Raw genomic sequence first — 23698 nt, 5'->3', positions numbered from 1 at the left:
CGGGAAGTGGTTGCAACAAGACACCCCGTACATTGGTCGCCGATGGATGTACGATACACTACTCATAGTCATAATCATAAGATGCAAAACGAACATGCGGGCAGATCATGACGCATAGAGAAAGGCTTTCTCTTGGTAGAAGTATGTGGAAGTCGCTTAGCGACGGAAGAAAGGTGCTTGGTTGGACGAGAGGAGTGAGTCCGCACGTTGGAAGACATCGCCCTCAAAGAACTTGTCACTATATGCGCTTGCCGGAGTGGATGGCACAGTAGCCTGCGCAGCCGGACCAAGCGCTGCACTCAGGGGGGGTGGCGGGGACAGTGATAGACTGCGGAGTCATTGATCCGTTATGGTAGTGAGGATTGATAATGGCTGAGGCTGAGGCGGATGTTTGGTGCTGCATGTGTGGGGCTTGTAGAGGAGGTCCGTATATGGAGCCGGGGGGAGGATGGCGGTCTGGATCTGCGAGATATGCCCAGGGAGACACTTCGATCAAACGACCTGCTTCGCGGCTTGCCTTCTGGACTGGGCGGAGGAGAATGACAACATCGGAGGGAAGAAGCTGCATGTTTCTTACTTCCCGCATTTCATTCACAAGATCAACAAATGACTGCATGAATGATTTGCAAAGCTGCCAGAACTCGCGTTGGTTACGAAGTCCGCCGCCCGGTTCTTTGACTTTCATGTTGGAGAGTCGCTGCCCCAAAGCGTCGGATACTTCCTGGCAGACTTGAGCGCGACGAATGAGGTTATTCCAGAGAAGTTGAAGACCCTCAGAGTCACGTGATTGCTGGGCTACTTCTAGGCATCTGATCAGTTGCCGCCGGACTAAGGGTAGTGCTTTATGAGCGGCAGTGTGTGTAGAGATGAGCTGGTGGAAGATCCTTTCGAAGATTCGCTCTTCTTCATTTTCGTCCAATCCTGTCAAGGTGTTCACCCGAGGAGCCCCGGAAAGAGGAATGGGAGGGAAGCTTTCGCCCGAGCGTGGGGTAGCCAAAGCATGCGGTATAGACGCACTGTGCAAGTTGGACCTACTGCTCGAGCGACTGCGCGAGTATGGCGTGGAAAATCCAGGGGAGCTGGTACCACTGGGAGTAGACGTGGTCATTGTCATAGGGTATTGAGGGTGTCGAATTGTGGTATCACTCCGCATCCTCCGCGATGGCGGGACTGGGTCCCTAGTTGGAGTGACCAGTGACGGCTGGGGTCGATCTGGTACCGGAGGGAGAGGATTGCTGGGACCAATGAGACGTTTTGTGGCAGAAGTGCTTTTACTAGAAAACTGAAGCGGCGCTTTGAGGATCGCGCAAGCATTCCGTACCTCCACCAGGCTGCCATAAATCATCAGCATTAGCGACCGCACGTAGTGCGGATCGCCATTGGAGACAATCTTGGATGCACTGTTGCGTAGCTGAGTGCCAACATGGATATAGGCAGCGATGCACGTCTCGCACTCACGCTTCACTGTCTCCTTGACCGACGGGATAGACTCTGGATCATTCAGTAAAGAGGACGATGCTTTTTCAAGAACGTCGTTAAGTTGATCCACATGAGAAGTAGCGTTATAAAAGACAAGTTCGAGGCTATGACGCCGTGTGTCCTCCAACTTGATCACGTTAATCAACGTATCAATATGCGAGTGAACTTGGAAAAGCGCAAATAGAATTCCCTTCGCGCTTCTGATTATCGGGTGATCAGATCCACGCTCCCCCTTGTGCTCTGGGAGACTGGACATCCGGTTGACCCACCCTTCCCGAGGGCGTCGGCGCTCTCTTGGACTACTGGGGCTCTGAGAGTGATTTTCGGTCGTGGCAATTGGCGCAGGAGGCTGACGAGGTCGTAAAACGGAGCCATGACTGAGTCCTCGCAAATGACTGTTTCGATACGGACGTGTTTCATCCAGCGTACCCAAATCAGTATTCTTGCGAGTTATCAGCCCCATCCTTTTGCTGCGAGCAGCAGATGATCCTTGAATAATTCCCTCGCTGTTACTTCGATTGCGCTCACTCACGCTGTAAGGTGTTATAGGAGGCCTCTGGAGTCCCGGCATATGGTAGGTAGCACCTTGTTGTCCTGAGGCCATTCTGAAGTGTGACTTTGCTGGAATTGGTGGCCGCGATATCGAAGGAGATCGAGAAGAAGCAGCTGAGGAATCCCCAGTGCTGGGAATTACAGGAAATCGACCACTTAGATTCCTCTTTGAAGGAATTGGTGTCGGGATAGGCTTAGCCTCAAAACTTCCGTCACTGTTTGCGTTAGCGCATTGCGACCCTTATCGCATGAAGCCCACATACCTCGCATCAGTATGTACCTCTGGCTCAGGCGTAGTGACGGTCTGCCGAGATTTCATGAAATATCTCTTCAGTTTGGTGGTAGCTGCAACTTCTTTCTCATTATCGGTCATCCCGGATGGTGTCATCTCATTCTCGGTTTCCTCCAGAATGTCGCGGAAGGGCTGTCGAAGGGGATTTCCGGCACACTTGAAGATCTGGAGCTTGTGCATTTCAGACAGGCCAACCGGGAGATCGTTGAGACGATTCTGCATCATCGAGAGGACTCGAAGCGACTTCAGCTTGCTGATTTCGTTTGGAAGCTCCTTAATTTTGTTACGACTCAAATCTAGAATCTCGAGCAACGGAAGTTTGTAAACCTAACAGGGTCAGCAACGCATTCAAATGCAGGTATCGTGATGCATACTCCTTTGGGAAATTCTCGGAAATTGTTCGCGCGTATATTGAGATAACGCAGGTGCGAACATTCTGCAAAGCGATAGGGGATATGAAAAATTTGGTTATTCGAGAGTGATAATCTTGGCGATGATCAGTATGGTCCTGGACGACGATGCCGGAATACAGGAATGGCAGCTCGGGCTTGAGGGAAAAAAACAGTCATTTGCTTGGGACTCACCGTTCAACCTCATCCTTGATCAAGTCCACGACTGGCTCAGGAATTCGAATGATGTTGGAATGGCCAAGATCAATAGTCAACTTCGGCTTGACCACATCGGTCACAGCTTCACTTCCTGCCAAAGACCGCTTAGTGTCTTGAATGCCGCTCTCCACCGCAGTTCGTGCTAACTCGATTGTCTCTTCTGGGGTCAGCGGTTTCGGTCCGGCCGGATGCTTGCTAGCACTCGCTGGGGCCTCTCCCAAAGCAAAGCCGGTTTGGCTTTCGTTCTTATCGGGACCTGGGGAGTCCTCTTGCTGTGAATTTTGCGGAAACGAATCACTTGGGTCGGGAGTTCCGCTTTCCATCTCTTCGTCGTCTGTTTCGGTGCGATACAAGCGCAGCCCGCGCACTGTATCTTCCGGCCGAGCCATCGCAGTGGTCATGGTAGATCTCGACCCAAGACTTGTGTACCAGAAATCCAAAGTAACAGTTTTCAGCGGAGCTGAGAGAGCGACAAACTCGATGAATGATCCCAGCACGGCTAACCCTAACACATACAAACAATCCTAGCGCCAGCGCAAAGCATTGTTGGTCAACTGGAGATGAGGTCCGAGGGGCGGTCTTGCCAACGGAGGGTTGAGACGGAATTGAGGCTGTCGTCGGGATGAAGTCGAGGCGTATCTGAGAGGATCGGAGTCGTGAGGTCGTGAGGTCGCAGTCTACGAGCTGGTGGACTCGAGGCTAATTGAAACAAGGTAGGGGAAACGGTGCGACGGAGATCACGGGTGACGATCGCGGATACGATCAAAAGATTGGCAGTGATCAAGGCCAGGAATGCTGTTATCGAAGGATAATTCGTAAGGTAGAGAATTGAGTGCTAAATCAGAAATGCCAGCGAAAGGAAGTCGACATGAAGTTGGTGAGGCTGGAAATCTTCTGATTGGATGAAACACGTCCAAACACCGCGGCTCCGCGACGTTCGACATGTTCTCGCCCTTCCGCGCTGTCGGGTTGTTTTCCCAGAGGATTTGCCCTATTTCACCCCTTTCTTTCACTGAGTATTTTCGCAAACGTTGATCTATGGGATAACAAAAACTGATCTAAGAGATGGAACTGCTGAAACGATCAAAGGATCAAGAATGCATGTGCTATCGCGTTAATAGAACTAGGGAAGTACACCATCCAGTAGAACGGCTTGAATAATATACATTGGTCAATAAAGAAGGGTTGAAACACATGAGGCCTTGGGCTGAGCAGAGAGCACCGAAGCATGACAGGTGACCCAGAACTCATCCAAGCAGTAGGTATAGCCTACTGAGTGGCCGGGGCTTCTTCAGTTTCGATCCCAGATACATCTGTTGTATCCTCATCCATCTCTGGGGCTCCAGCGAGGGCGGCAGAGCGCTGGCCCATGGCCAGGGCTTGTTCCCGGGCCCATTCAACCCATCTGTCGTATTGTGCATCCTCCAACTTCCCACCAATTTCCAGGTACGATGGCCCGAATTCTGCGCCATACGCTCTGGCTTCCTCTGCAGCGACCCGGCGCTCGATGTCTTCCCTCAATCGGAGTTTGTAGAACTCTCGGCGAGCAATGTCGTAAGCGTTGCTCTTAGTCATGTCTGGGACGTTGTTCAGAAGCCACAGTTGTCGCTGGACAACACTAGAGGAAGATGAAATATTAGCATTACCCTGTGGGTTTCAAATTTTGGGACCCATACCTTTCACCATCTAAGCGCTTTCCTGGCTGTTGAATGCGGCTCCAATCGTAGTGTTCAAAGTCTTTGCCCGTCGTCTCCAGGAGCAGACGGGGACGAGCAAGCTCCCAGGGGTGGTCGCGGAAGAACTCGGTACGCAATTGATCTTCTTCATACTTGAGCTCGACCGGTTGGAACAGACGGCTCGCCTTCTTCGGGGCTCGGCGTTTCTCTTGGACTTGGAAGACGACCTGCGGCTTCGAGGATCCATCGACAGTCTTCATCCGCTGCTGGACGAGCTGGTGCTGGGGAGGGCGTGTACGAATGAGGGTTTCAGCAGGAGGGATCTCAGTCATCACGTCGACCCATTGTGGCAGTTTGCTGGTCTTTCCACTGGCGAATTGGCTCAGGGCTGTCTGTCGCACCCGAAGGGCTGTGAGATTGATTTTACCCATGGCGGTTGAGGACGGCCAGTAGCAGAATGAGCTTCAGAATGAGTTCAATCGCGACAGCAAATCAAGACCGACAGGAAACACCTGGGAAAACAACGCTTGAGGGACGAAGTGGTTGATGCGGGAGCGAAAAAGATGGGATTGGCAAAGCGCGGCTCCGATTGGCCACACGACGGGCTCCGCCAGGCCAGAAAGTGCAGCGGCCGTTCATCTTCAGAAAAACACTCCTCTACCCATTCTTGTCTCTCGCCCTTCCTTTTTGTCTGTCTTTTGCGCTCGGAGATAGATACTTTTCTATCGTGCCAGTGGCAAAAGGCCCTTATTTGGATGCGCAGGGCCTATCTAATGCCACGATGTCTGTCATCTCATGCCTCATCCAAATAGGTCCCCCAGCTCGCCGAGCCTGCGAAATCACCCTAAGCAGGCCTTGGATGGGCTTCTTCTCTCTCAAGAATCACCAATGCCTCCCTCGAACCCCTCTCTACACAATCGTTCCGTCCGAAGACTATGCTCCCGCCGTCCTCGCCCATCCGTCGCGTCAATAGCAGATATTTTTGTCGGCTCGTTGGTCCTAGCAAGCTTTTGCCATGAGCATTCACCGAGCCGCCGAGGGATATCTACGGTATCGTGGAGCCCCTCAGATCGCAATTTACAACGATTCCGATCCAAAGGGGCGCCTTGTCGCCGGCAATTATCCCGACATCCGCCAGAGCATTCGATATCAAGTTTGAATCCGTCGCAACCCAAAAGGTGGATCAACCACGGGCTGGCACATACGAAGGATGACGAACCAGAAGGAACTAGCTCCCATTACGACTCGCGAAGGGAGACGGAGACAGACGACGATTATATACCCTTGTGGCCCGCAGAGAGTGCGGACACCGAAACCCAAAAGCAACCCCAAAGATTTGATTTCACATATACCCACGACATCGACCAGAGGATATACCCGTCAAGCCGCACGGAACCTAACGTCGATGAAACGGAAGAATTTCCCCGCCAATCATTTCCATCCTGGCGGCATCCTGAGAAAGACAGGCGCATCTCTACCTCCAAACTGTACCGGCGAGCATTGGCCAATTACGACTGGAAGGCAGCAGTCAATGCGGTAGTTCCATACTCGCACTATAACAAAGTCCAGAAAGATACCTCAGTCGACCAAACGGATATCGACTCAGTCGCGGAACTTGTCAGAGCGCTATGGGGAGACCGTAACCCTTCTACTCAATATCTCTTCAGACTCTACAGGGATCTTCCCGAACCTGGAGTAGCAGTCCTGTCACAGCGCACTCGTGGAGCGCTTCTGCGTGCCTTCGCGCATCCGCGCGATCGACGATCGCCGGACGCTCGGCGCTACTTGACATTGGTTGATGACATGATTGCAGCCAGGTTGCCCGTCTCGCTATCGCTTTGGTCTTCTGCCATTCACCTTGCTGGCCGGGCGAATGGCCGAGTGCTGAAACGAGACTTAATCAGGGCTGTCAACCTCTGGCAGAAGATGGAGCATATCGCAGGAGTGCAGGCTGATGAGGTGGTCTTCAATATCCTGTTTGACATCTCAATCAAAGCCGGTGCCTTCCAGGTCGCTGAGCGCCTTGAGGAAGAAATGACCAGTCGTGGCATTGGGTTCTCGCGGTGCGGAAAGGTGTCCAAAATCTACTACTTCGGAATGATGCGAGACGCAGAAAGCATAAGACATGCATTTGACGATTTCATAGCATCTGGAGAGATCGTGGATACTGTCGTCATGAACTGTCTAATTGCTTCATTTCTCCGAGCCGGCGAAACGCAGACGGCGGAACAACTCTACGCCAGTATGCTGAAGCAGCGACAAGCCAAGCTCGCGAATCTCTCGGTTTCTGACGATACGACGTCCGCAATTGGTGGATCTAATTTGTGCTACGATTTGCCCCAGTATCGGCAACGAGTTCGCAAATTGGGCCGCGTGTTGAAGAAGTCCGCCGCACTGAAACAGAAGTTCCCCGAATACCACCGTGCTCTTCAAGACTCTCTCTCCATAGCACCCGACACTCGCACATTTCATATTTTCCTTCGACACCATGCGCACATTTCTGGTCGCCTTGACAGCTTCATGGCTTTGATGCGAGACATGGAGAAGACATTTGCAGTCCCACCCCGAGCCATCATCTATCTGTTCCTCTTTGAGGGATTCGCCATACATGGCCGAAGAAAGAAGCAATGGAGCGCTGAAAACCTCCGCCTAACATGGCATGCTTATATCCGGGCTTTGCGTGACTCAAACGCCAGAATCCGTGGGCTCAATCTAAACAATCGAAAGATGAAGTGGGAAAACCCCCTTGCTCGGAGCGTCGCAACCGATCTCATTGAAGAGATCCCAGTCACCGACACCCCCAACGGGCTCTACATGTCTTTGCCATCAGCAGATGCGGAGGTAGAGGAACAAGGTACGGAAGAGACAATCGAAAGTCCCGACCAAGCCAGTAAACCTCGCGATGGTCAGAAACCCACTCCAGAAGTGGGCGAAGATGACGAGACCTCCGACGTCGACGAAATTGATACCGATGAAGTCTTTACACCCCCTTCAGACTTCCCGGATGTCGAGCAGACACCCTGGGATCCTGAGAAGCGTATCGAAAACGGTGTTTTCATTGGGCGCCGGATGATTATTACCATTCTGCAAGCCTTTGGGACATGCTGTGGTCCCCAAGAGGTCTTGGAGGTTTGGCTGCAACTCGAACGACTTTGGCATCCACATCACCGCCGAACGGTCGACGTGCTCGCTGTTAAGGACGAACTGGATAAGCAGATGTCCAGACCTCCGCATCGAAAGCGTTTCGTTCAACCAGAAGAGTCACAGGATTGAATTCCACACTTGTACATTATTCATCATATAGATCTGCCATATACCGACTCGATTGCTAGCGTGTCTTTGGCGCGAATGTATTATTTCACAACATCAAACTTCGTCATTTTAAAGATAATCTAGCAAAAGAACCACTAAGAAAGTCTTCAAGGACAAGATGAAAGGCAGCAGGAATATAAACTCCCAAAGAACCTCACAAAGTACAGGGCTCTGCCGCACATCAAACGGGCTCCTTCCCGGCATCCTATTAAACCTAAACAGGAAGGAGAGGCTATCCACGTGACAACGCGTCCCTCGACGCGGTTGACAGCACTCGATCACTTTGCACTCACTCGCCCCATCTCGGCACATTTTGGCACACTTTGTTTGATCATGAAGCATTATGGCTCGAGTCTCCTTCGTGACGCGCGAAAGGGCTAATATGAAATGGACCCTCAAAAAGGTTTTCAAAAAGGATGGGTTTCGGTAAGCCGTTATTCCTAAGGCATATGGGCCAATATACTTACATAAATCTCCAGTCCGCTGCAGGAAGAGGTCATTATATCTGTTATTGAAGGACATGATGTCTTTCTCCAGGCCTCAACTTCTTTTGGAAAGAGTCTCTGCTACCAATTACCGGCAGTGCTGAAGGAATGGGGACGTGAGTTTTCTCCATCGAAGACAACGGCAAAGGGACAATGCTGATTTAAATGAAGTGACTCTGGTCGTATGTCCTTTACTCGCACTGATGGTAAGCTTGCCTATCAATCCTAAAATGTCATGTCCTAACGGCTGGTAGACGGATCAAGTGAACTACTTGAAGGGTCTGGGCGTGTCAGTCGCGACGATCAATTCAAACACCTCTTCTGAAGAGAGGCAACGAGTCATGGACGACATGCTATGCGGTCATCCCAGCACCAGAATTCTCTATGTTACACCAGAGTTGTTACAGACTGAGAACTTTCGTCGTCGCTTGCTCATTGTGCACAGGCAACGCCAGCTCGTTCGTGTTGCAATTGACGAAGCCCATTGCATCAGTGAATGGGGGCATGACTTCCGCACCGCTTATAAAGAGCTTGGCTGGCTCAGAAAAAACCTGGTCAATCCTAAAATTCCCATTACTGCTGTCACCGCGACAGCCACGCCCAACGTCCGTGAGGATATCATCGGAATCCTTGGGTTGAATCTCAATGACTTGAGGCTCTTCAACACCCCTTCAGATCGTCCTAACATTCACTACGAGGTTCGATATCGTCCAAATCTCGAAGACGACAGCGCCGAAGCAGAAAGCAGTCAGCTTCTCAACTTGCACAATTGGCTGAAAGCCACGCGACTACGCCGAGAGGCACGACTAGGAATTGAGGGTTCTCAGAATCCACCAATGTCAGGCATCGTTTATGTGGGAACTCGGATGATGGCTGAGCAGTTGGCCGTCAAACTATCCTCTGACGAGACTGTCCACGCGATTGCATATCACGCTGGCGTGGAAGCAAAGAAGCGATCCGAGATTCAATCCACCTGGAAGTCCTCTCGGTCTTTCCAACCAGCACAAGGAAGACCAAATCCTACATTCTCAATTATTGTTGCAACAAATGCCTTCGGCATGGGCATCGACAACCCTGATGTTCGGTTCGTCGTTCACTGGACACCACCCAAAAGTTTTGAGAGTTTCGTGCAAGAATCAGGCCGTGCAGGCCGAGACGGCTGTGCTGCGGTGTCGCTTGTTTACTACGGTATTCAAGAAAGAGACCACATTCGAAATCTCATCTTCCGCGACGCAGAAAGCCATCGTGGACCCAATACCAAAGAAAATCGGGATGTCAAGGTTTTAAGTTTCGGTAAGGTTATAAAGTACTGCGAGACCATCACAAGATGCAGGCATGAGCTTATTAAGGAGTTCTTTGGTGACCACGAGCTAGAGGAAATGGGATCACAGCGGCCCGCGAGTGACAATGTACCCGTCAGTTCATCTCCTTGTGATTTTGCCTGTGACTTCTGCAAGGAAGGACGTGGGGGATTAGCGATGCGCCGGGCGAAAATGGGCTCAGAAACGGAGCTATACGCGTATAATGAGTGAGGTTATCCACTTGCAATTACACTGCAGAATTTAATTTGATGTGTGCTGGTCACCTTGCTGTTTTGAGAGACCCTGTGCATGGTTAAACATAAACCGGGTATGGCTTGGTGTTAACTTGGGGGGAAGATATTGCATTTTTATATGCCATAGGATCAACGCGCCTGAGCATTCAAATCAGGCACAATGGCCAGCATAATAGCCAGGGCAATAGGTACCGTAGCAGTCACAAGAACAATGTTCTGGGGCACTGGCAATGCGTGAGCCTAGTCTTATCGACACAATAATCAAGTTTACCGTTTGGGAGTACACAAATGTTAAGAGGACAATGCACAGGCTAGAAAATCTCTTTAGCAAAGACAAAAATCCCATCGAAATCGTTTAAACCAGATTGCTGTATCTTCCTCCATTTAGAAAACGAGCAGGCAGTGCTTTTTGTCACCATTAAATCAAGAAATAAGAGGAGCCGCAAATGAAGATCAGGAGACATACATAGCAATCATGTCGCTACGGCGGTCCCTGTCTTACAGACCAGGTGGCGGGGGGACCTGTAGATCAAGAATTAGTCATCGGTGTAATGATCTGGACTACGGGCAAAGAACATACCGCACTGTAGCTGCTGCCACCGGGAGGGGGAGGTGGCGATCCAGACCCAGGAGGGGGAGGGGGAGCTGCCTCTGTAGCCGGGGCAGGAGGAGCAGCCGCGCCCTCGGGCTGTTGTTGCTGGGCAGCAGCCATCTGCTGGTAGTATTGATAGTAGGCGACGTAGTTTTGATATCCGCCATAGGCGGCATATGGGTCCGAAGTACCATAGTACTGCGCGTATTGGGCACTGTAGTCAGCGGCAGATTGAGCGGCAGCGCCACCAGGAGAGGCCTGGCCTGAGGGGCTAGCAGTAGATCCATTATTCTGTTGCTGTTGACGGTTGTAACCACCACCACCATATCCACTGCCTTGGTAGCGATCTCCTCGGTCGCCACCACGGTTGCCGTACCCACCGCCGTAGTGGTGGTGGGGTGGGTTCTCTTTGAATCGCTGGTACTGCTCCTTCACATTGTTGAGAAGATCCTCACAGAGCTCCTTAGCTTGTTGGACATCATTGGCATCAGGTCCGCTTTGGTACTTGGTTAGTAAAGAGCTCACGGGCCAGAAATTAAAGGGAACAAGGTAAAGTGCTACTCACGCCACATGCAGGTACATTGCTTCGTCACTCTCCTGGTTGGTGCTCGACTCGATGAAGCCGGAACCGCGTCCCTTAATTTGCACTCGGCAGCGAGTCTGCTGCTGAATGTGCTTCACGTAAGCACCACCCTGACCAACGACCTGAGCCCGCAAGTTGAATCCGGGCACTGGTTCGAGATCAATGGGAATTCGCTCATCCGGCCATTTGCGCTGCGTAAAATTAGTCAAGACCTTTGAACACGATAGCACAGGGTGGCATACACGGCCAAACTCATCACGCTCAACTTGCTGCTCCGGTTCCCGTCGACGGAACCGGCGCTCGTCAACAAGGTTAGGAAGCTCTTTCTGCATGAGATCGTTAATCATGGATACGGCCTTCTCGAGACCATCCTTGTTTGTGCTTGTCACATGGAGGTAGAGTGGAGGGCTCTGGTGCCAAGAAGTCAGTAGTTGGCCAGGTCAATTTCAAAGGAGCTTCTTACCGCAGCAGTGGCCATGTTCTTGTCAGGATAGTAGTTGCCTCGGGTGGTAACATCTTGAAAGAAACAAAGTAAGTCAATTGGTCATCGGCGAAAGTGGGAAATATGTAGAGGGGAGGCGTACCGGCGCCAGTCTCATCCTGAATCTAAAAATCAAGCAGCGGAGGTCAGCAGATGCAAAAGAGGGTGGAAGGAATGCTAGGTTGGTGAAGGGTAAGCTTCATATAGCCCAATGCTGAATGTAGAGATATCAAAGGATCCTTTTCTGGAAGGGAGGTGGGTGGGTCATCAGCAAATGACAACGGGTGTATTTACCATCTTTTGAGTAGATCCCTTGGTCAGGGTGTAGCGGTTGCGCAGATCATTGATTTCAATATCCTTGATATAATCGCCGTCTGCGACATAGATCTCGGCATTCAACTTGGCCGAACCTTCAACGGTCGAAGGCGCATCCTCGTTGTTCTCGGCAGGGCTTTCGTTCTAGAAACCACATTAGACGTGATATATGACAAGCGGGGAAGTGGTCGCGCAACTACCGAGCGAATCGGGGGAACATCAACATGCTGGATTCCCTTTTTGGCTTGGAGCTGCGCATTAATCTTGGCTGCCGCCGCGGCTAGAAAGTCCACAAAGATTAGCAACGTGCTCTGATCTATTTATGCGACTTGTTCTCACGTACCTGCAGCAGCGGCCGGGTCGGATACAGCTGGTTTGGACGGAGCCTCTGCGCCAGGGCTGTGACTCAAGGGGCGACTCAAAGGGCTTCGTGTGCGAGCGGACTCTGACTGTCGGTTGGATGGGGATCGCGAGCGTCGGTCAAACCGAGAACGTCGGGGCTCGGGCTCAGTTTGGTCAAAGCGAGAGCGCTTGACTCGTGGTTCGTCGTCCGCCATTTTGAATTGTGGGGAGAATCGGAAAAAAGTGTTGAATTGTCGGGGAAGAGAAGCTCAAAAAGGTCCAGATCTTGCGGGAAGGAGTTTTAGAGGCGGAGACCCAGCGGAACTCCAAACCACAACCACCAAAGAGACAGAATCTCAATTTTGGGTGGTATGAAGTGCTTTCATCGACAGCGATATACTGTAATAGTATATAGCTTTTCTTTTTGAGTCCCTGGGCCTGCATTCAACGATATATTCTGTATCTGAAAGAAAGTCAGGGTCACGTGGGAGATCACGTGCACGGTCAACTACTATAGTTGGGCTAATCTGAATCTGGTCTAGTGTAAATGACTCAGCAGGTGGTCGCCGAGGTCGGCCGACCAAAAAGAATATCCCCGGGGCGAATTGGTGATTCATCGCACACCTCATCCACACATAACTGAACTCCTCATGGCTTTCAGGCGCCCATTGACGCTACCTACAGGGTCAGCGTCGCTGCTGTCCTCTGTGTCAGCCACCACTCGGTCCCGCACAGCTGCTGCGCTTCCCCGATTCACCTCCGTTCGTGCATCGTCAAGCTCGACCTCAGCTCTTGCTTACAAGGCCTTGCACCGTCGGTCTCCTCTACCTCTGCCGGTTTCCGATGCTTCTCCTCAATGGGATGCCCCCACCGCTGTCTCATCCATTCTCTATGAGACTCCTGTGGCCCCCACCAACCCACCCAAGCGGCACATTCTGAACTGCCTCGTCCAGAACGAGCCCGGTGTGCTGTCTCGTGTGTCTGGTATCCTTGCTGCTCGTGGCTTCAACATTGACAGTCTGGTCGTTTGCAACACTGAGGTTGAGGACCTCTCGCGCATGACCATCGTGCTGCAGGGCCAGGACGGCGTTGTCGAGCAGGCTCGCCGCCAGCTGGATGATCTCGTCCCTGTCTGGGCTGTCTTGGACTACACTGACTCTGCTCTTGTGCAGCGTGAGTTGCTCCTGGCCAAGGTCTCTATCCTGGGTCCTGAGTTCTTCGAGGAGCTCCTCCAGCACCACCGCGAGATCACCACCTCGCCCGACTCCCTGGCCCACCAGGCCCACCACGACCACTCTGTTCAGCAGTACCACCCCCGTCACCTTCCCCAGAGTCAGGCTCTGCGCCACAAGCATGAGCACTTGGACGCTATCACCCGCCTGGCCCACCAATTCGGTGGTAAGATTCTGGATATCAGCACCAACAACTGCATTGTCGAGGTGTAAGTATTCTCCTACCTGGCCCTCTTGTTACAATTAACTCATCTTTTCCCTTAGCTCTGCCAAGCCCTCTCGTATCGACTCTTTCCTCAAGTTGATCGGTCCTTTCGGTATCCTTGAGTCCACCCGAACCGGTCTCATGGCCCTTCCCCGTTCGCCCCTGGGTGAGCCCAGTGAGGAGATCGAGAAGGATGCTGCCGACGTTGTTGATGCCAGCACTCTGCCTCCTGGCTAAGTCATATCGAACACCTAATTCAAAAACATACATACCCGAATCGGATTGAATTGGCTTGTTGGCTTTATGTTATTCTACCTTTCCTTTGGAGTTGATCGACCTGGAAACAAATGGCTTAGCCTTTGTATGTAAAATGACACAAATACTTGTTTTCTGGGATCTATCTGTATTCTGTTCGAGCCAAATATCAGTTCAAGGTAAGTTACCTGAGCAAGGCGCTCTCAACAAGTAGCGGTGTAGATATTTCAGGCGGCTCCCGAGGTCGCTGACTTACCTCAGAAGCATCATCAACGGATAGCAGTAGCTGGCTTCTCACTTTATACAGATCACTCCTAAGGAACCTTCCCAGGTTGGAAGGTCACTTCCAATGGCATTCATTTTCCTGCTTTCAATGTTCAAATTCAATAACGGGTCGGGGATTCCAAGGTTCCAAGGCTCGGATCAACGGAAATTTTGGAGATAGCAACCTAGGTGACAGCATTCCAAGACTACAAAAATATCAATAACCAACCTTGGAACCCTGGTAATTTCAGGACTATACAATCATCTATTTGCGTTGCTCGAAACCTGCGATACCTAAGGGCCAAGATCAAAGAAGATGCCGAAAACCGTGTAGCAAATTTATGGAGACCTCGCTCCATTAGAATCGAACTTTTGCCGCAATTCCTTTCCCATAATACATGATCTCATCCACGTAATTCTTGATCTGAATCCCCACTCTGGCAATTGTATCCATTTCCAATGACTGGCCAAGAGCTTTGCGCAATGCCTCGTATCCAACGCCGCCAATGTTGAGATCAACGGGTAGACGTGGGGACTGGGATAAGCCCGGGGAGACTTTGAAAGGGTCGTGGGTGTTAATTCGACCAATGGGGTCTTTTCCCTCGTAGTAGGCTGTCGCGTCAATCGAGGTTATAAGGATATCAGTCTCTGTAAGCGGGGACGCAAGGGTGAATTGGGCTGCCGATGACCAAAGATAGAACTATATTTTCCACATGTTAGTTGTATTCTCCTAGTTCAAGTGTTTCCAGGGAAATTGGAGGATACCGTTGCGTCTTGAATGAAGTGCGGTTTGCTATCTTCGCCTTCGTTCGAAGGACGGCCTGGTGTTGATATCTGGGGTACTGGGACAGTGATGTTGAGAACCGAAAGTGCTTCTCCGAGATTCGGGAGGCTTGCAATCGTGTTTCGGTGGGTTTTGGTTGTAACGGATGTGTTGAAACCTGGATATATATGTGAACTTCCACCACACTCCAGATCTTAATTTGAAGACACCCACCGGATATATATGATGAGAACAGAGCCCGACCAGCCTCCACCCCATGATCACCACTCAAATCCGAGGGACACCAAAGGAAGTCAATAGGCACATGGCTATTGTTGCCGGCAACGATAGACAGATTTTGAGCGGTGATATGACCGACAGTGGTGTCATTGTATAGTATAAGAAGATCAACAAACGGAATTGTAGCCGAGTATTGGGTCGGGTTGGTAAAATTGACCAGCGTAGATACAGTCATTGAAGATTCAGTCGTGTTTCCCAGTCGCAATGATATCACACGCGGGTTCAGTCGACCAAGGGGATTTCCGAAGGAAGCTATGACGTTGTCAATGGCGAAATGCTCTTGATTCATACTATCATCTAACTCATGAAAACATACTCTTCACGGGAACTGTTCCTTCTGCGGGAATGCCTCGTACAGCGAAGCGGCCCAGACCAGTCGAGACCTTTGTATCTACGGTGGCAGCAACTCGAAGTTCGACCCCTTTACTACCGAACAACATTGCTTGGATGACCTCCGCCAAAAGATTGTCGTCGGTGACTTCCAACGGAGCATCCTTCATTGCGAACTCCACTAGGAGTGCAGAAGAGCCATCTTGGTCCTCCACGAGTGTGGAGTTGGCATCTTGCCATTTGCTGATGTTCAAAACACCAAATTTCTCATCTTTATAAAAGACGTCTGCCAGGGCGCGGACCTTTGGCACGTCGACCTGGAAGTTCATCTCCTCTGGTAAAGCGATAAGGACCTTGACCAGTGCAGAGACCGTGGGTCGCGATTCTGGGGAATCTGGCTCCGCAAAGGGATCGGGAAGAGAGAAATGAGTATCCGACATGGTAAAGTTCTTAACCAGGTTGTCCAACGTATGGCCTGTGAATGGCAGAGGAACAGTCACACTCCGTAGAAGATTGACAATCCATGCTGGAGTATCAGGTGACGGCGCCTCAGACCCGCGGATGTAGATTGTAGTCTCAAGCCCCTGCATGAAGCTCGAAACCAAGATATCGAGGGGTGAGTCATCTTTGCCCGGGCAGGTAGAAGTCAACTCATTTGGCAGTTGCTTGATGAGGGCTTCAACACCAGCAGCAGTTGATTCCATGCCAGGTTGAACATGCATTTGGCTAGTCTTTGCATTGGCGACGAGGATATAAGGATCTCCGGGTGAACAATTTGGAACCAAAACGTCAAACCCAAGAGCAGGAACAGTGAGATCAACTGGAGAGTCAATCCAGGCGGCAGCAAGGATATCAGCAGCCATGGCTCCAGTCTTGGCATCGTGAACGTTCAACTTCAGAATTGACACCTCTGGCAAAGCAGGGAAATCTTTCTCTGCAGATGGGTCAGCTAGAACAAAGGACGACAAAGGGAGTCATATTATACCTTCCAAAATGACATTGTGCGTTAAAAGCTGAGTCCCCAAAGCAATCAAGCCTGATTTCAGCGAGACTGCAGCCTTTCCCTTGACACTGAGACGACCCAATCGCCCTTCAATCCAATCAATGGCAACTGCGTGAATCCCTCGGATATCACCGGCCTCAAGATCAGTCAGGAAGTCGACGGTAGTATGGTGACCGTTTCGAATGTTCAACTTGATAGTTGGTACAGCGGCAGTTCCAACTAGAACGTTTCCGTACTCCGGCAGGTACACCTCGACATCTGACGGGCTCGTCTCAATTTCTCTGGCAATCCAAGTTGCCAATCGACCAATACCCCGAACTGATTTATTTTTAACTCGCGTCGAGTCCATCACGAAGTCACCCCGAACCCGGGCCCTGACACCATCAGATGTTGTGGAATCGATTGATACCGAGGTTGGCTTGAACACAGCGGCTTCCTGGCCATATTCTTGCACTGCTGCGGGAGCAGCAAAGGCCACGACGAGTATTGTCAACACAGCGAGCGTGAGAGTGACGAGAGAGATCACCGTGGGCCACGGTGCCCGGCTTCGTTTCTTATGTGTGCTTGATTCGGATGGCGCTCGCGATGTGCTTCGCTCAGTCCCATATAGCCCCACTTCATCATCGCGACGATGTAACAAGGGCGTTGACTCTGATGAGAGTTCATAAGATGGCCTAGGTTGCACCGACAAACTTTGGTTGGGGTTATCGGGTACCACAGTCCGAGATGATGTACGATTAGATTCAGCCCCGCTTGAAGATGACCGCGAGTAACGTTGCTCTGAGCTGTATACTGTCAATTCATCTTCATCGTGTGAAGATTGTGTCGACAAGTTTGATGATAATGACGAGAGTGCGGATGGTGGGTTGGGTCGTTCAGTGGCGGGCTGGCCATCTAACAGCGGCCGATTGGTGTCGTCTGCCACGGCTGTTTGGAATGTGTCGTTGGATGAAGCTCCGCCAGAAGAGGACCGGGATAGCCGTTGCTCATTACTGTAGACCGTCAATTTACTTTGGTTGTTGTGAGAAGTATGCGCAGAGGTGTTTGTTGATCGTGATGAGAATTGGTATGATGGCCTTGATCGCTCGGTGGGCCCCTCAGGGCTGTGCCCATCTAGGAGAGGCCGATTCGCCTCTGTCATCACGGCCTGATTTATGGATGAAAGCTGTCAGATTCTAATCTGGTAAACAAGCACCGGAAGAAACAATATTGAGTCAAAGCGACCAAAGGCACATGGAGTGAGAAGGTGAGATGCAAGGGGGCGATCTATGACGATAGGCCGATGATAAGTCTACCCAAGTGCGGAGAGATCAACATCTCAACCTGAGGCATCAAGGCATCAAGGCATCACCGCACATCGGAGAGTCTTGAGTCATTGCCCACTCTCTTCTTTATAAGTTCCCCGAGTAACTTTCCCTCTCCCAACGCTCCCAATTCCACCAAAATATTCTTCCCCATCATGGCCAGTGGACTCACAGCTGCAGCCCGCTATGGCTCCCAAAGTGTAACTCAATTGGCCGGCTCTACTTCTTTGCGTCAAACACTCCAGGCTAATGGACTTCGACGATTTGCCCACCAGACACCTTCCACACCACCTACCTCACCCTTCGCCCCCCGACACCTTCTCTCCATTGCAGACCTGACTCCCACGGAATTCGCCACATTGGTCCGCAATGCCGCGTCGCACAAGCGCTCCATTAAGTCCGGGGCCATCCCCGAGCGCCTCATCGGATCCCTCTCCGGAAAGACTGTGGCCATGATGTTCAACAAGCGCAGCACCCGAACCCGTGTATCAACAGAAGCCGCAGCCGTCCAGATGGGCGGTCACCCCATGTTCCTCGGTAAGGACGACATTCAGCTCGGTGTGAACGAGTCAGTATATGACACCTCCGTTGTGATTTCGTCCATGGTCTCTTGCATTGTCGCGCGTGTCGCAAAGCACTCCGACGTTGCCGATCTTGCTCAGCACTCCACTGTGCCTGTGATCAACGCCCTGTGCGACTCCTTCCACCCTCTCCAGATCATCGCCGACTTCGTCACTATCTACGAGGCCTTCCCTCCCCAGGCGCACAAGCTCTCTGGTCTTGGCCTCGAGGGTCTCAAGATTGCTTGGGTTGGCGATGCCAACAACGTGCTCTTCGATCTCGCTATCGGTGCCACCAAGATGGGTGTCGACATGGCTGTCGCTACACCCAAGGGCTACGAAATCCCCGCTGACATGCTTGACATCATCCAGCGTGCTGGCGATGGTGTCCCCAACGCCGGCAAGCTCACCCAGACCAATGTCCCCGAGGAGGCCGTCAAGAACGCCGACATCCTGGTCACCGACACCTGGGTGTCGATGGGCCAAGAAGAAGAGTCCAAGAAGCGCATGAAGGCTTTCGAAGGCTTCCAAATCACTGCTGATCTGGCCAAGCGCGGTGGTGCCAAGGAGAACTGGAAGTTCATGCACTGCCTGCCCCGTCACCCCGAGGAGGTGAGTGACGAGGTTTTCTACAGCCCTCGTTCTCTGGTTTTCCCCGAGGCCGAAAACCGTCTGTGGGCGGCTATTGCGGCATTGGAAGCCTTTGTTGTGAACAAGGGCAAGATTGTTGAGTAATTTGGAATATTTGACTTTTAAAATGTATATATATCATATTTCAAAACAAAAGTTTGGAAGTAGTCCCTTGATAAATTAAGCTCTATAACTATATGAAATATTCAACCAATGACAGGCATGATGATTCACCTAAAACGCCTGCAGACTAGTCGGGACTCGGCACTTTAGGGCTTTCTGCGGTGCCGGTCTCGATAAGATACGGCCCCCTTTTGCGATGGCCGCGGGACTTCCCGATGTCGTCCCATTGTGGTGGGGGATATACTTCCCTGCCAATGCTCCCTATTTAGTATGCAACCACTTCCAAGGCTCTCGTGATGAAAGTGCCATCAAGCCATTCTATGCCTCGTTTTTTTTTTTTTGAAAGCGGGGGTTCCAGGATTTCCCCAATTCATGCACTTTTTTTGCATCTCTTTCTCCTACCTACGTGGCTGGATCAACCCATGCACCTGCAGTGCACCCACATTTCTGTCTTCAATATGTACTGGGTACTCCGCAATGATTATTCGATCAGGCGACAATGACGCCACACCGCAACTCCGAAGAAGCCTGATGGCCTGCAGCAACAGGCAACCTCGCCAATCCAGGGTTGATAACCATTAAAAGACTGAGTTGGACAGTCACCCGCATGTGAAATATCACATAGACGTCAGCGAAGAGGCTAGGCACTGACGAGGGATCGAGGTGAGATGCATAGATTCTTTCCGCTTCCAAGATTTTAGGACACATTCAGGGCTCCCTGGTTAGGTCGAGGCATACTCACAGGTATTCAGCATTAGTGATTTAATTCAGTTCATTCACACTGTTTTGAAACAAGTAAACTACCTGAGAGTGCTTGAAACCCATTGAGCAAACCCTTGAGCATAGGCATGATGAGCACCAAGTTCATCCGCAAGGACATATTGGATCTTACACCTGCAGAGACCGATTGTTTAATACGGGCTTTTCGCGGTATCCAGAATCTTCCCCCGGAGGACCCCAACTCCTTTTTTGCCATCGCAGCGTTTCATGGCCAACCCTTTCGCGGCCCAGGCTATTCGAGTAAAGATTGGTGGGGCGGGTATTGTCATCATGGCAATGTCCTTTTTCCACTCTGGCATCGAGCATATGTCCTACGCCTTGAAGCGGCTCTGCGTACTATTCCCATGTGTGAAGGTATCTCCATGCCCTACTGGAATCAGATGAGAACCGAAAAGACCAAAGTCATCCCAGACATTTTTGTCCAGCAAAGTTACAATTTAGATGGCAAGGTCATTGAAAATCCTCTCTACTCCTACAAATTCCAGAGAGGTTTCTTTGATAATCTATCAAGAATGAACGAAGACACCAAGGTCGACTTCAGCAAGCCGAAAGGATATGATACTGTTCGATATCCCTACTCAGGTCTCGTGGGTCTCCCAGATATTCAAAGAACTAGACAGCACAACGAGACTATTTCTCGAGAAGGGACTAAAGACCCTGCGGCTCAACTTAATGAGAATGTCAAGGACTGGCTGGAAGGCAATGATAAGGTCGCGGGGCTGTCACCTCGGCTGAGTGAGGAAACCAACGTAACAGCGATGCGCAAGAAGTACATGCACTCCCTTCAGGCTCCGAATTATACCGTCTTCTCAAACACTACATCTGCTGCCAAATGGAATGATGATAACTTCGGACAACTTTCCGATGCACAAACACTGACACTCGTCGTGTCTATTGAAACACCACATAATGGAGTTCATCTTGCTGTTGGAGGCTTTGATCCTCCAGGTCGGCCAGTCGGCTCTCAGGCGAGTGGTGATATGGGTGAGAATGATACTGCCAGCTTTGACCCGCTCTTTTTCTTTCATCACACGTTCATCGATAAAGTTTTCTGGAGCTGGCAAATTCTGCATCAGTCAACCGATTCACTCGAATTGATACCCGAATATCCCGGAACGAATTCAGTGGACAGTCAGGGTCCCACGCCAGGCACACTTGCCGGTTCGTGGATAACGTTAGATAGCCCACTGCGACCGTTTGTGGCAAGTGATGGAAGAGCATTGACAGCGAAGGTAAGGGCCAAGACATAGTTTACTATCTGCATCTCTATGAATATTGGAATGAAGCTGAAATACACAAGGATATGATCAACATCACGCGCCTTTGTTATTCATATGATTCCATTCTGAAGCCTCCTGAAGATGGTCCGATTGAACTCAACAATCCAATTATCCGTATCTCCGGTATCAATCGTACATCTATCACGGGATCTTTTGTCGTATCCATTTGGGCAAAGACCTGGGCCGGTGATGAAAAGCCGCAACACACGGCAGATGAAGGGCAAAGGCATCCACAGGAGGTGTTGATCGGATACGAGCCAGTATTCAGTCGATGGTATGTCCCAGGATGTGCCAACTGCAATAACTCTCTGTTGGTGACTGTTCACACACCTTGGGATCGGATGGTTATCAAGGGAAAGGTGACGCAAATCGTTGTAAGACTCATGCTTCGAGACAAGGATTCTGCTCGATTAAAGTATCTTGGACCAGATCGGCTTGGCAGATACTTCGGACCACTAAAACATTTGCAGATCCAGGGTGATGAGGGGGTTAATGTACGGCAGATCCTTGGTCCTACTTTTGTATCCAAGTTATAGTACTATGGTCAGTGGCACTTGAACCTTGAAGACAGAACTTATTAAATTGACCCTTGAAAATCCCAAATGTTTTATAGAACAGTGATTTATCAATTTGAACCAGCAAGTTAATGTAGCCTGGCTTGGCCTATTAAAGTCAGTTATGCAAAATAATTCCTCTGCACTTGATTGCGGTCTAATCATGCGTTATTACGGTGGGGTGTGTTGCGGTGCGTGAGGTTGAGCTTTGCCTACCCATGAACCGGTTGTGGCGCGGTCTAGCTTTGGTTATCCGGTCTGAATACGTCCACTGATCGCCCTACGAGTAATTAATTGGTACCCTAAGCAACAGGATATGTAGGCCACGCAACCTTGGAGTCTCTATACCACCTCGAGATGAGAGGTTCATGTGCACAAGGGACATTCGGGTGCCCGGGTGCCCAAGTGTAGGTAGAAACTTTCTACACCCCGCCTGGGAAACCTTGGAATATCTAAACAAGCCTCAATGTCGCGCTCACGCGCGTCCAAAAAGACGATGATAGTTGCTCATAAACAGGAGTAATTGTGTATTAGCTTAATCTCATATTCTGATAGGTAAAGGAAGAGATCTATCATCAACTTCGGGGCCTCTTTTTAACTGTCTTTTTAACTGCCCTTCCAACTAATTGTCGAGGCGTCATGATTGATCGAGTAAAGGAAGTCTTGGCTAAGCCGTGAACAGAGGATTAGGGATTGGGGATGCATATCATTTGCTGTGTACTACTTACTGCAGCGCTACATCCACGAGTATACATTGCTTTGATTATATGGATTGACTAAAATAAATTATATTGTATGATCACATTTAGTGATATATATCCAAAAAATCAATTAACTTAGGTATTGCCGAGTGGTTGACCATCACCTGGGGATTTCCATTGACTGCAAGTATCCATCTATGCAGGAGCCCCGGAGATCGGTCATACGCTGTGGATGCCGGTACGAGATAGGGTAAAAGGTTAATCTCAAGTAGATGCCCAGGACAAAATATATACGTGCCAATTTCTACCTAGCAGAGCTTAGTAGTCAGAATAGATATCGAAATAGTATTGCACTGAAAATCGGTATATTTTGACTAAAGAGCCACTAAACCCGAATTGGTCAGTAGCATATCTGTTGTCCTACGGCATCATGTTATGGAATCTGATATACACAAGCTGCAGTGAACATCCATGGATTGCTTATACACCGCTACAGCTGCAACTTGAGAATCACGGTGGGTTGTAGTTCAGACAATAATTAGCAAACATAACATTCCCGTGCCATCAACAAGGTCATTCCATTAACCGCGAATGCGTAATTCAACATTTAAATAGAGGTAGTCTCTCTGTCCATTGTCTATGGAAAACAGCAACATTCCCAATTATCAGTCCATCATTCTCCAAATCTCAAACTCCAACCAACACCATGCTGAACCCCCAAGGGGACTTGTCCATCTTTCATCCCCCCGTCTGTTTTCATTTTTAGTGCATTCATAGACTCCAGATCTCTCAGACAGCATTTATATCTGATGTAAGGAATGCAGCTGGGCAAGCCCAATACTTACGCGGTTGAAGAGGAATTTGAATACTTAGGTAGATTCCCTGCGTTTTATGAGTATTTGGTTGGCACGCTCAGTGTGATGACGCTAAAATCAGTTGTCTCTGTCACCCCAGAACTTAAAAAAAAGGGTACCAAATGTGGAGAAAAGCCTACTTCTGAGTGTCCTCTTCAAGTGCATTTCCTGTACTACTATATATACCTATCTTTGAGGCCCCCTGCCCAGGTGGGGACCTGCTCGCCTAAGTCCTCTTGCTGGGCTACTGTGTGTACTAACCTTGAAACTGTATACCCTCTGGTCTGG

The 23698-nt window shown here is 50.3% G+C and overlaps 9 protein-coding genes across 9 annotated transcripts; 5 read left to right on the top strand and 4 right to left on the bottom strand.

Moving 5' to 3' along the window:
* Window positions 1-238: 238 nt before the first annotated feature.
* On the bottom strand, window positions 239-3332 carry N7506_009140 (uncharacterized protein; the record flags this gene model as incomplete). The annotated part of the gene is made up of 4 exons (XM_056958433.1): window positions 239-2246; window positions 2295-2650; window positions 2698-2809; window positions 2908-3332. 4 exons carry the CDS (start codon window positions 3330-3332, stop codon window positions 239-241), a joined length of 2901 nt encoding a protein of 966 aa, XP_056807823.1.
* Window positions 3333-4200: 868 nt separating this feature from the next.
* On the bottom strand, window positions 4201-5038 carry rsm25 (mitochondrial 37S ribosomal protein mS23; the record flags this gene model as incomplete). Its single annotated transcript, XM_056958432.1, has 2 exons — window positions 4201-4549; window positions 4608-5038. 2 exons carry the CDS (start codon window positions 5036-5038, stop codon window positions 4201-4203), a joined length of 780 nt encoding a protein of 259 aa, XP_056807822.1.
* Window positions 5039-5495: 457 nt separating this feature from the next.
* On the top strand, window positions 5496-7880 carry N7506_009138 (pentatricopeptide repeat protein; the record flags this gene model as incomplete). Its single annotated transcript, XM_056958431.1, has 1 exon — window positions 5496-7880. One exon carries the CDS (start codon window positions 5496-5498, stop codon window positions 7878-7880), a length of 2385 nt encoding a protein of 794 aa, XP_056807821.1.
* A 382-nt stretch (window positions 7881-8262) lies between these two features.
* Window positions 8263-9936, top strand: N7506_009137 (putative RecQ family helicase RecQ; the record flags this gene model as incomplete). Its single annotated transcript, XM_056958430.1, has 4 exons — window positions 8263-8345; window positions 8399-8520; window positions 8576-8610; window positions 8659-9936. The coding sequence occupies 4 exons, from the start codon at window positions 8263-8265 to the stop codon at window positions 9934-9936; spliced, it is 1518 nt and encodes a 505-aa protein (XP_056807820.1).
* Window positions 9937-10457: 521 nt separating this feature from the next.
* Window positions 10458-12487, bottom strand: N7506_009136 (KH domain-containing protein; the record flags this gene model as incomplete). The annotated part of the gene is made up of 9 exons (XM_056958429.1): window positions 10458-10481; window positions 10540-11047; window positions 11117-11325; window positions 11377-11544; window positions 11598-11650; window positions 11719-11740; window positions 11910-12074; window positions 12128-12210; window positions 12274-12487. 9 exons carry the CDS (start codon window positions 12485-12487, stop codon window positions 10458-10460), a joined length of 1446 nt encoding a protein of 481 aa, XP_056807819.1.
* A 435-nt stretch (window positions 12488-12922) lies between these two features.
* Window positions 12923-13946, top strand: N7506_009135 (acetolactate synthase regulatory subunit; the record flags this gene model as incomplete). The annotated part of the gene is made up of 2 exons (XM_056958428.1): window positions 12923-13713; window positions 13769-13946. 2 exons carry the CDS (start codon window positions 12923-12925, stop codon window positions 13944-13946), a joined length of 969 nt encoding a protein of 322 aa, XP_056807818.1.
* Window positions 13947-14586: 640 nt separating this feature from the next.
* Window positions 14587-17765, bottom strand: N7506_009134 (uncharacterized protein; the record flags this gene model as incomplete). The annotated part of the gene is made up of 5 exons (XM_056958427.1): window positions 14587-14928; window positions 14994-15169; window positions 15226-15543; window positions 15608-16555; window positions 16607-17765. 5 exons carry the CDS (start codon window positions 17763-17765, stop codon window positions 14587-14589), a joined length of 2943 nt encoding a protein of 980 aa, XP_056807817.1.
* Window positions 17766-18083: 318 nt separating this feature from the next.
* On the top strand, window positions 18084-19223 carry argB (ornithine carbamoyltransferase; the record flags this gene model as incomplete). Its single annotated transcript, XM_056958426.1, has 1 exon — window positions 18084-19223. The coding sequence occupies one exon, from the start codon at window positions 18084-18086 to the stop codon at window positions 19221-19223; it is 1140 nt and encodes a 379-aa protein (XP_056807816.1).
* Window positions 19224-20089: 866 nt separating this feature from the next.
* On the top strand, window positions 20090-21837 carry N7506_009132 (tyrosinase family protein; the record flags this gene model as incomplete). The annotated part of the gene is made up of 3 exons (XM_056958425.1): window positions 20090-21253; window positions 21322-21675; window positions 21772-21837. 3 exons carry the CDS (start codon window positions 20090-20092, stop codon window positions 21835-21837), a joined length of 1584 nt encoding a protein of 527 aa, XP_056807815.1.
* Window positions 21838-23698: the final 1861 nt, after the last annotated feature.

This window comes from Penicillium brevicompactum (assembly GCF_028827555.1).
Source record: "Penicillium brevicompactum strain IBT 35665 chromosome Unknown utg000006l_segment0_segment0, whole genome shotgun sequence".
NCBI lineage: Eukaryota > Fungi > Ascomycota > Eurotiomycetes > Eurotiales > Aspergillaceae > Penicillium > Penicillium brevicompactum.
The sequence above is the reverse complement of the archived record's forward strand: the minus strand, read 5'-3'. Positions and strand labels throughout refer to the sequence as shown.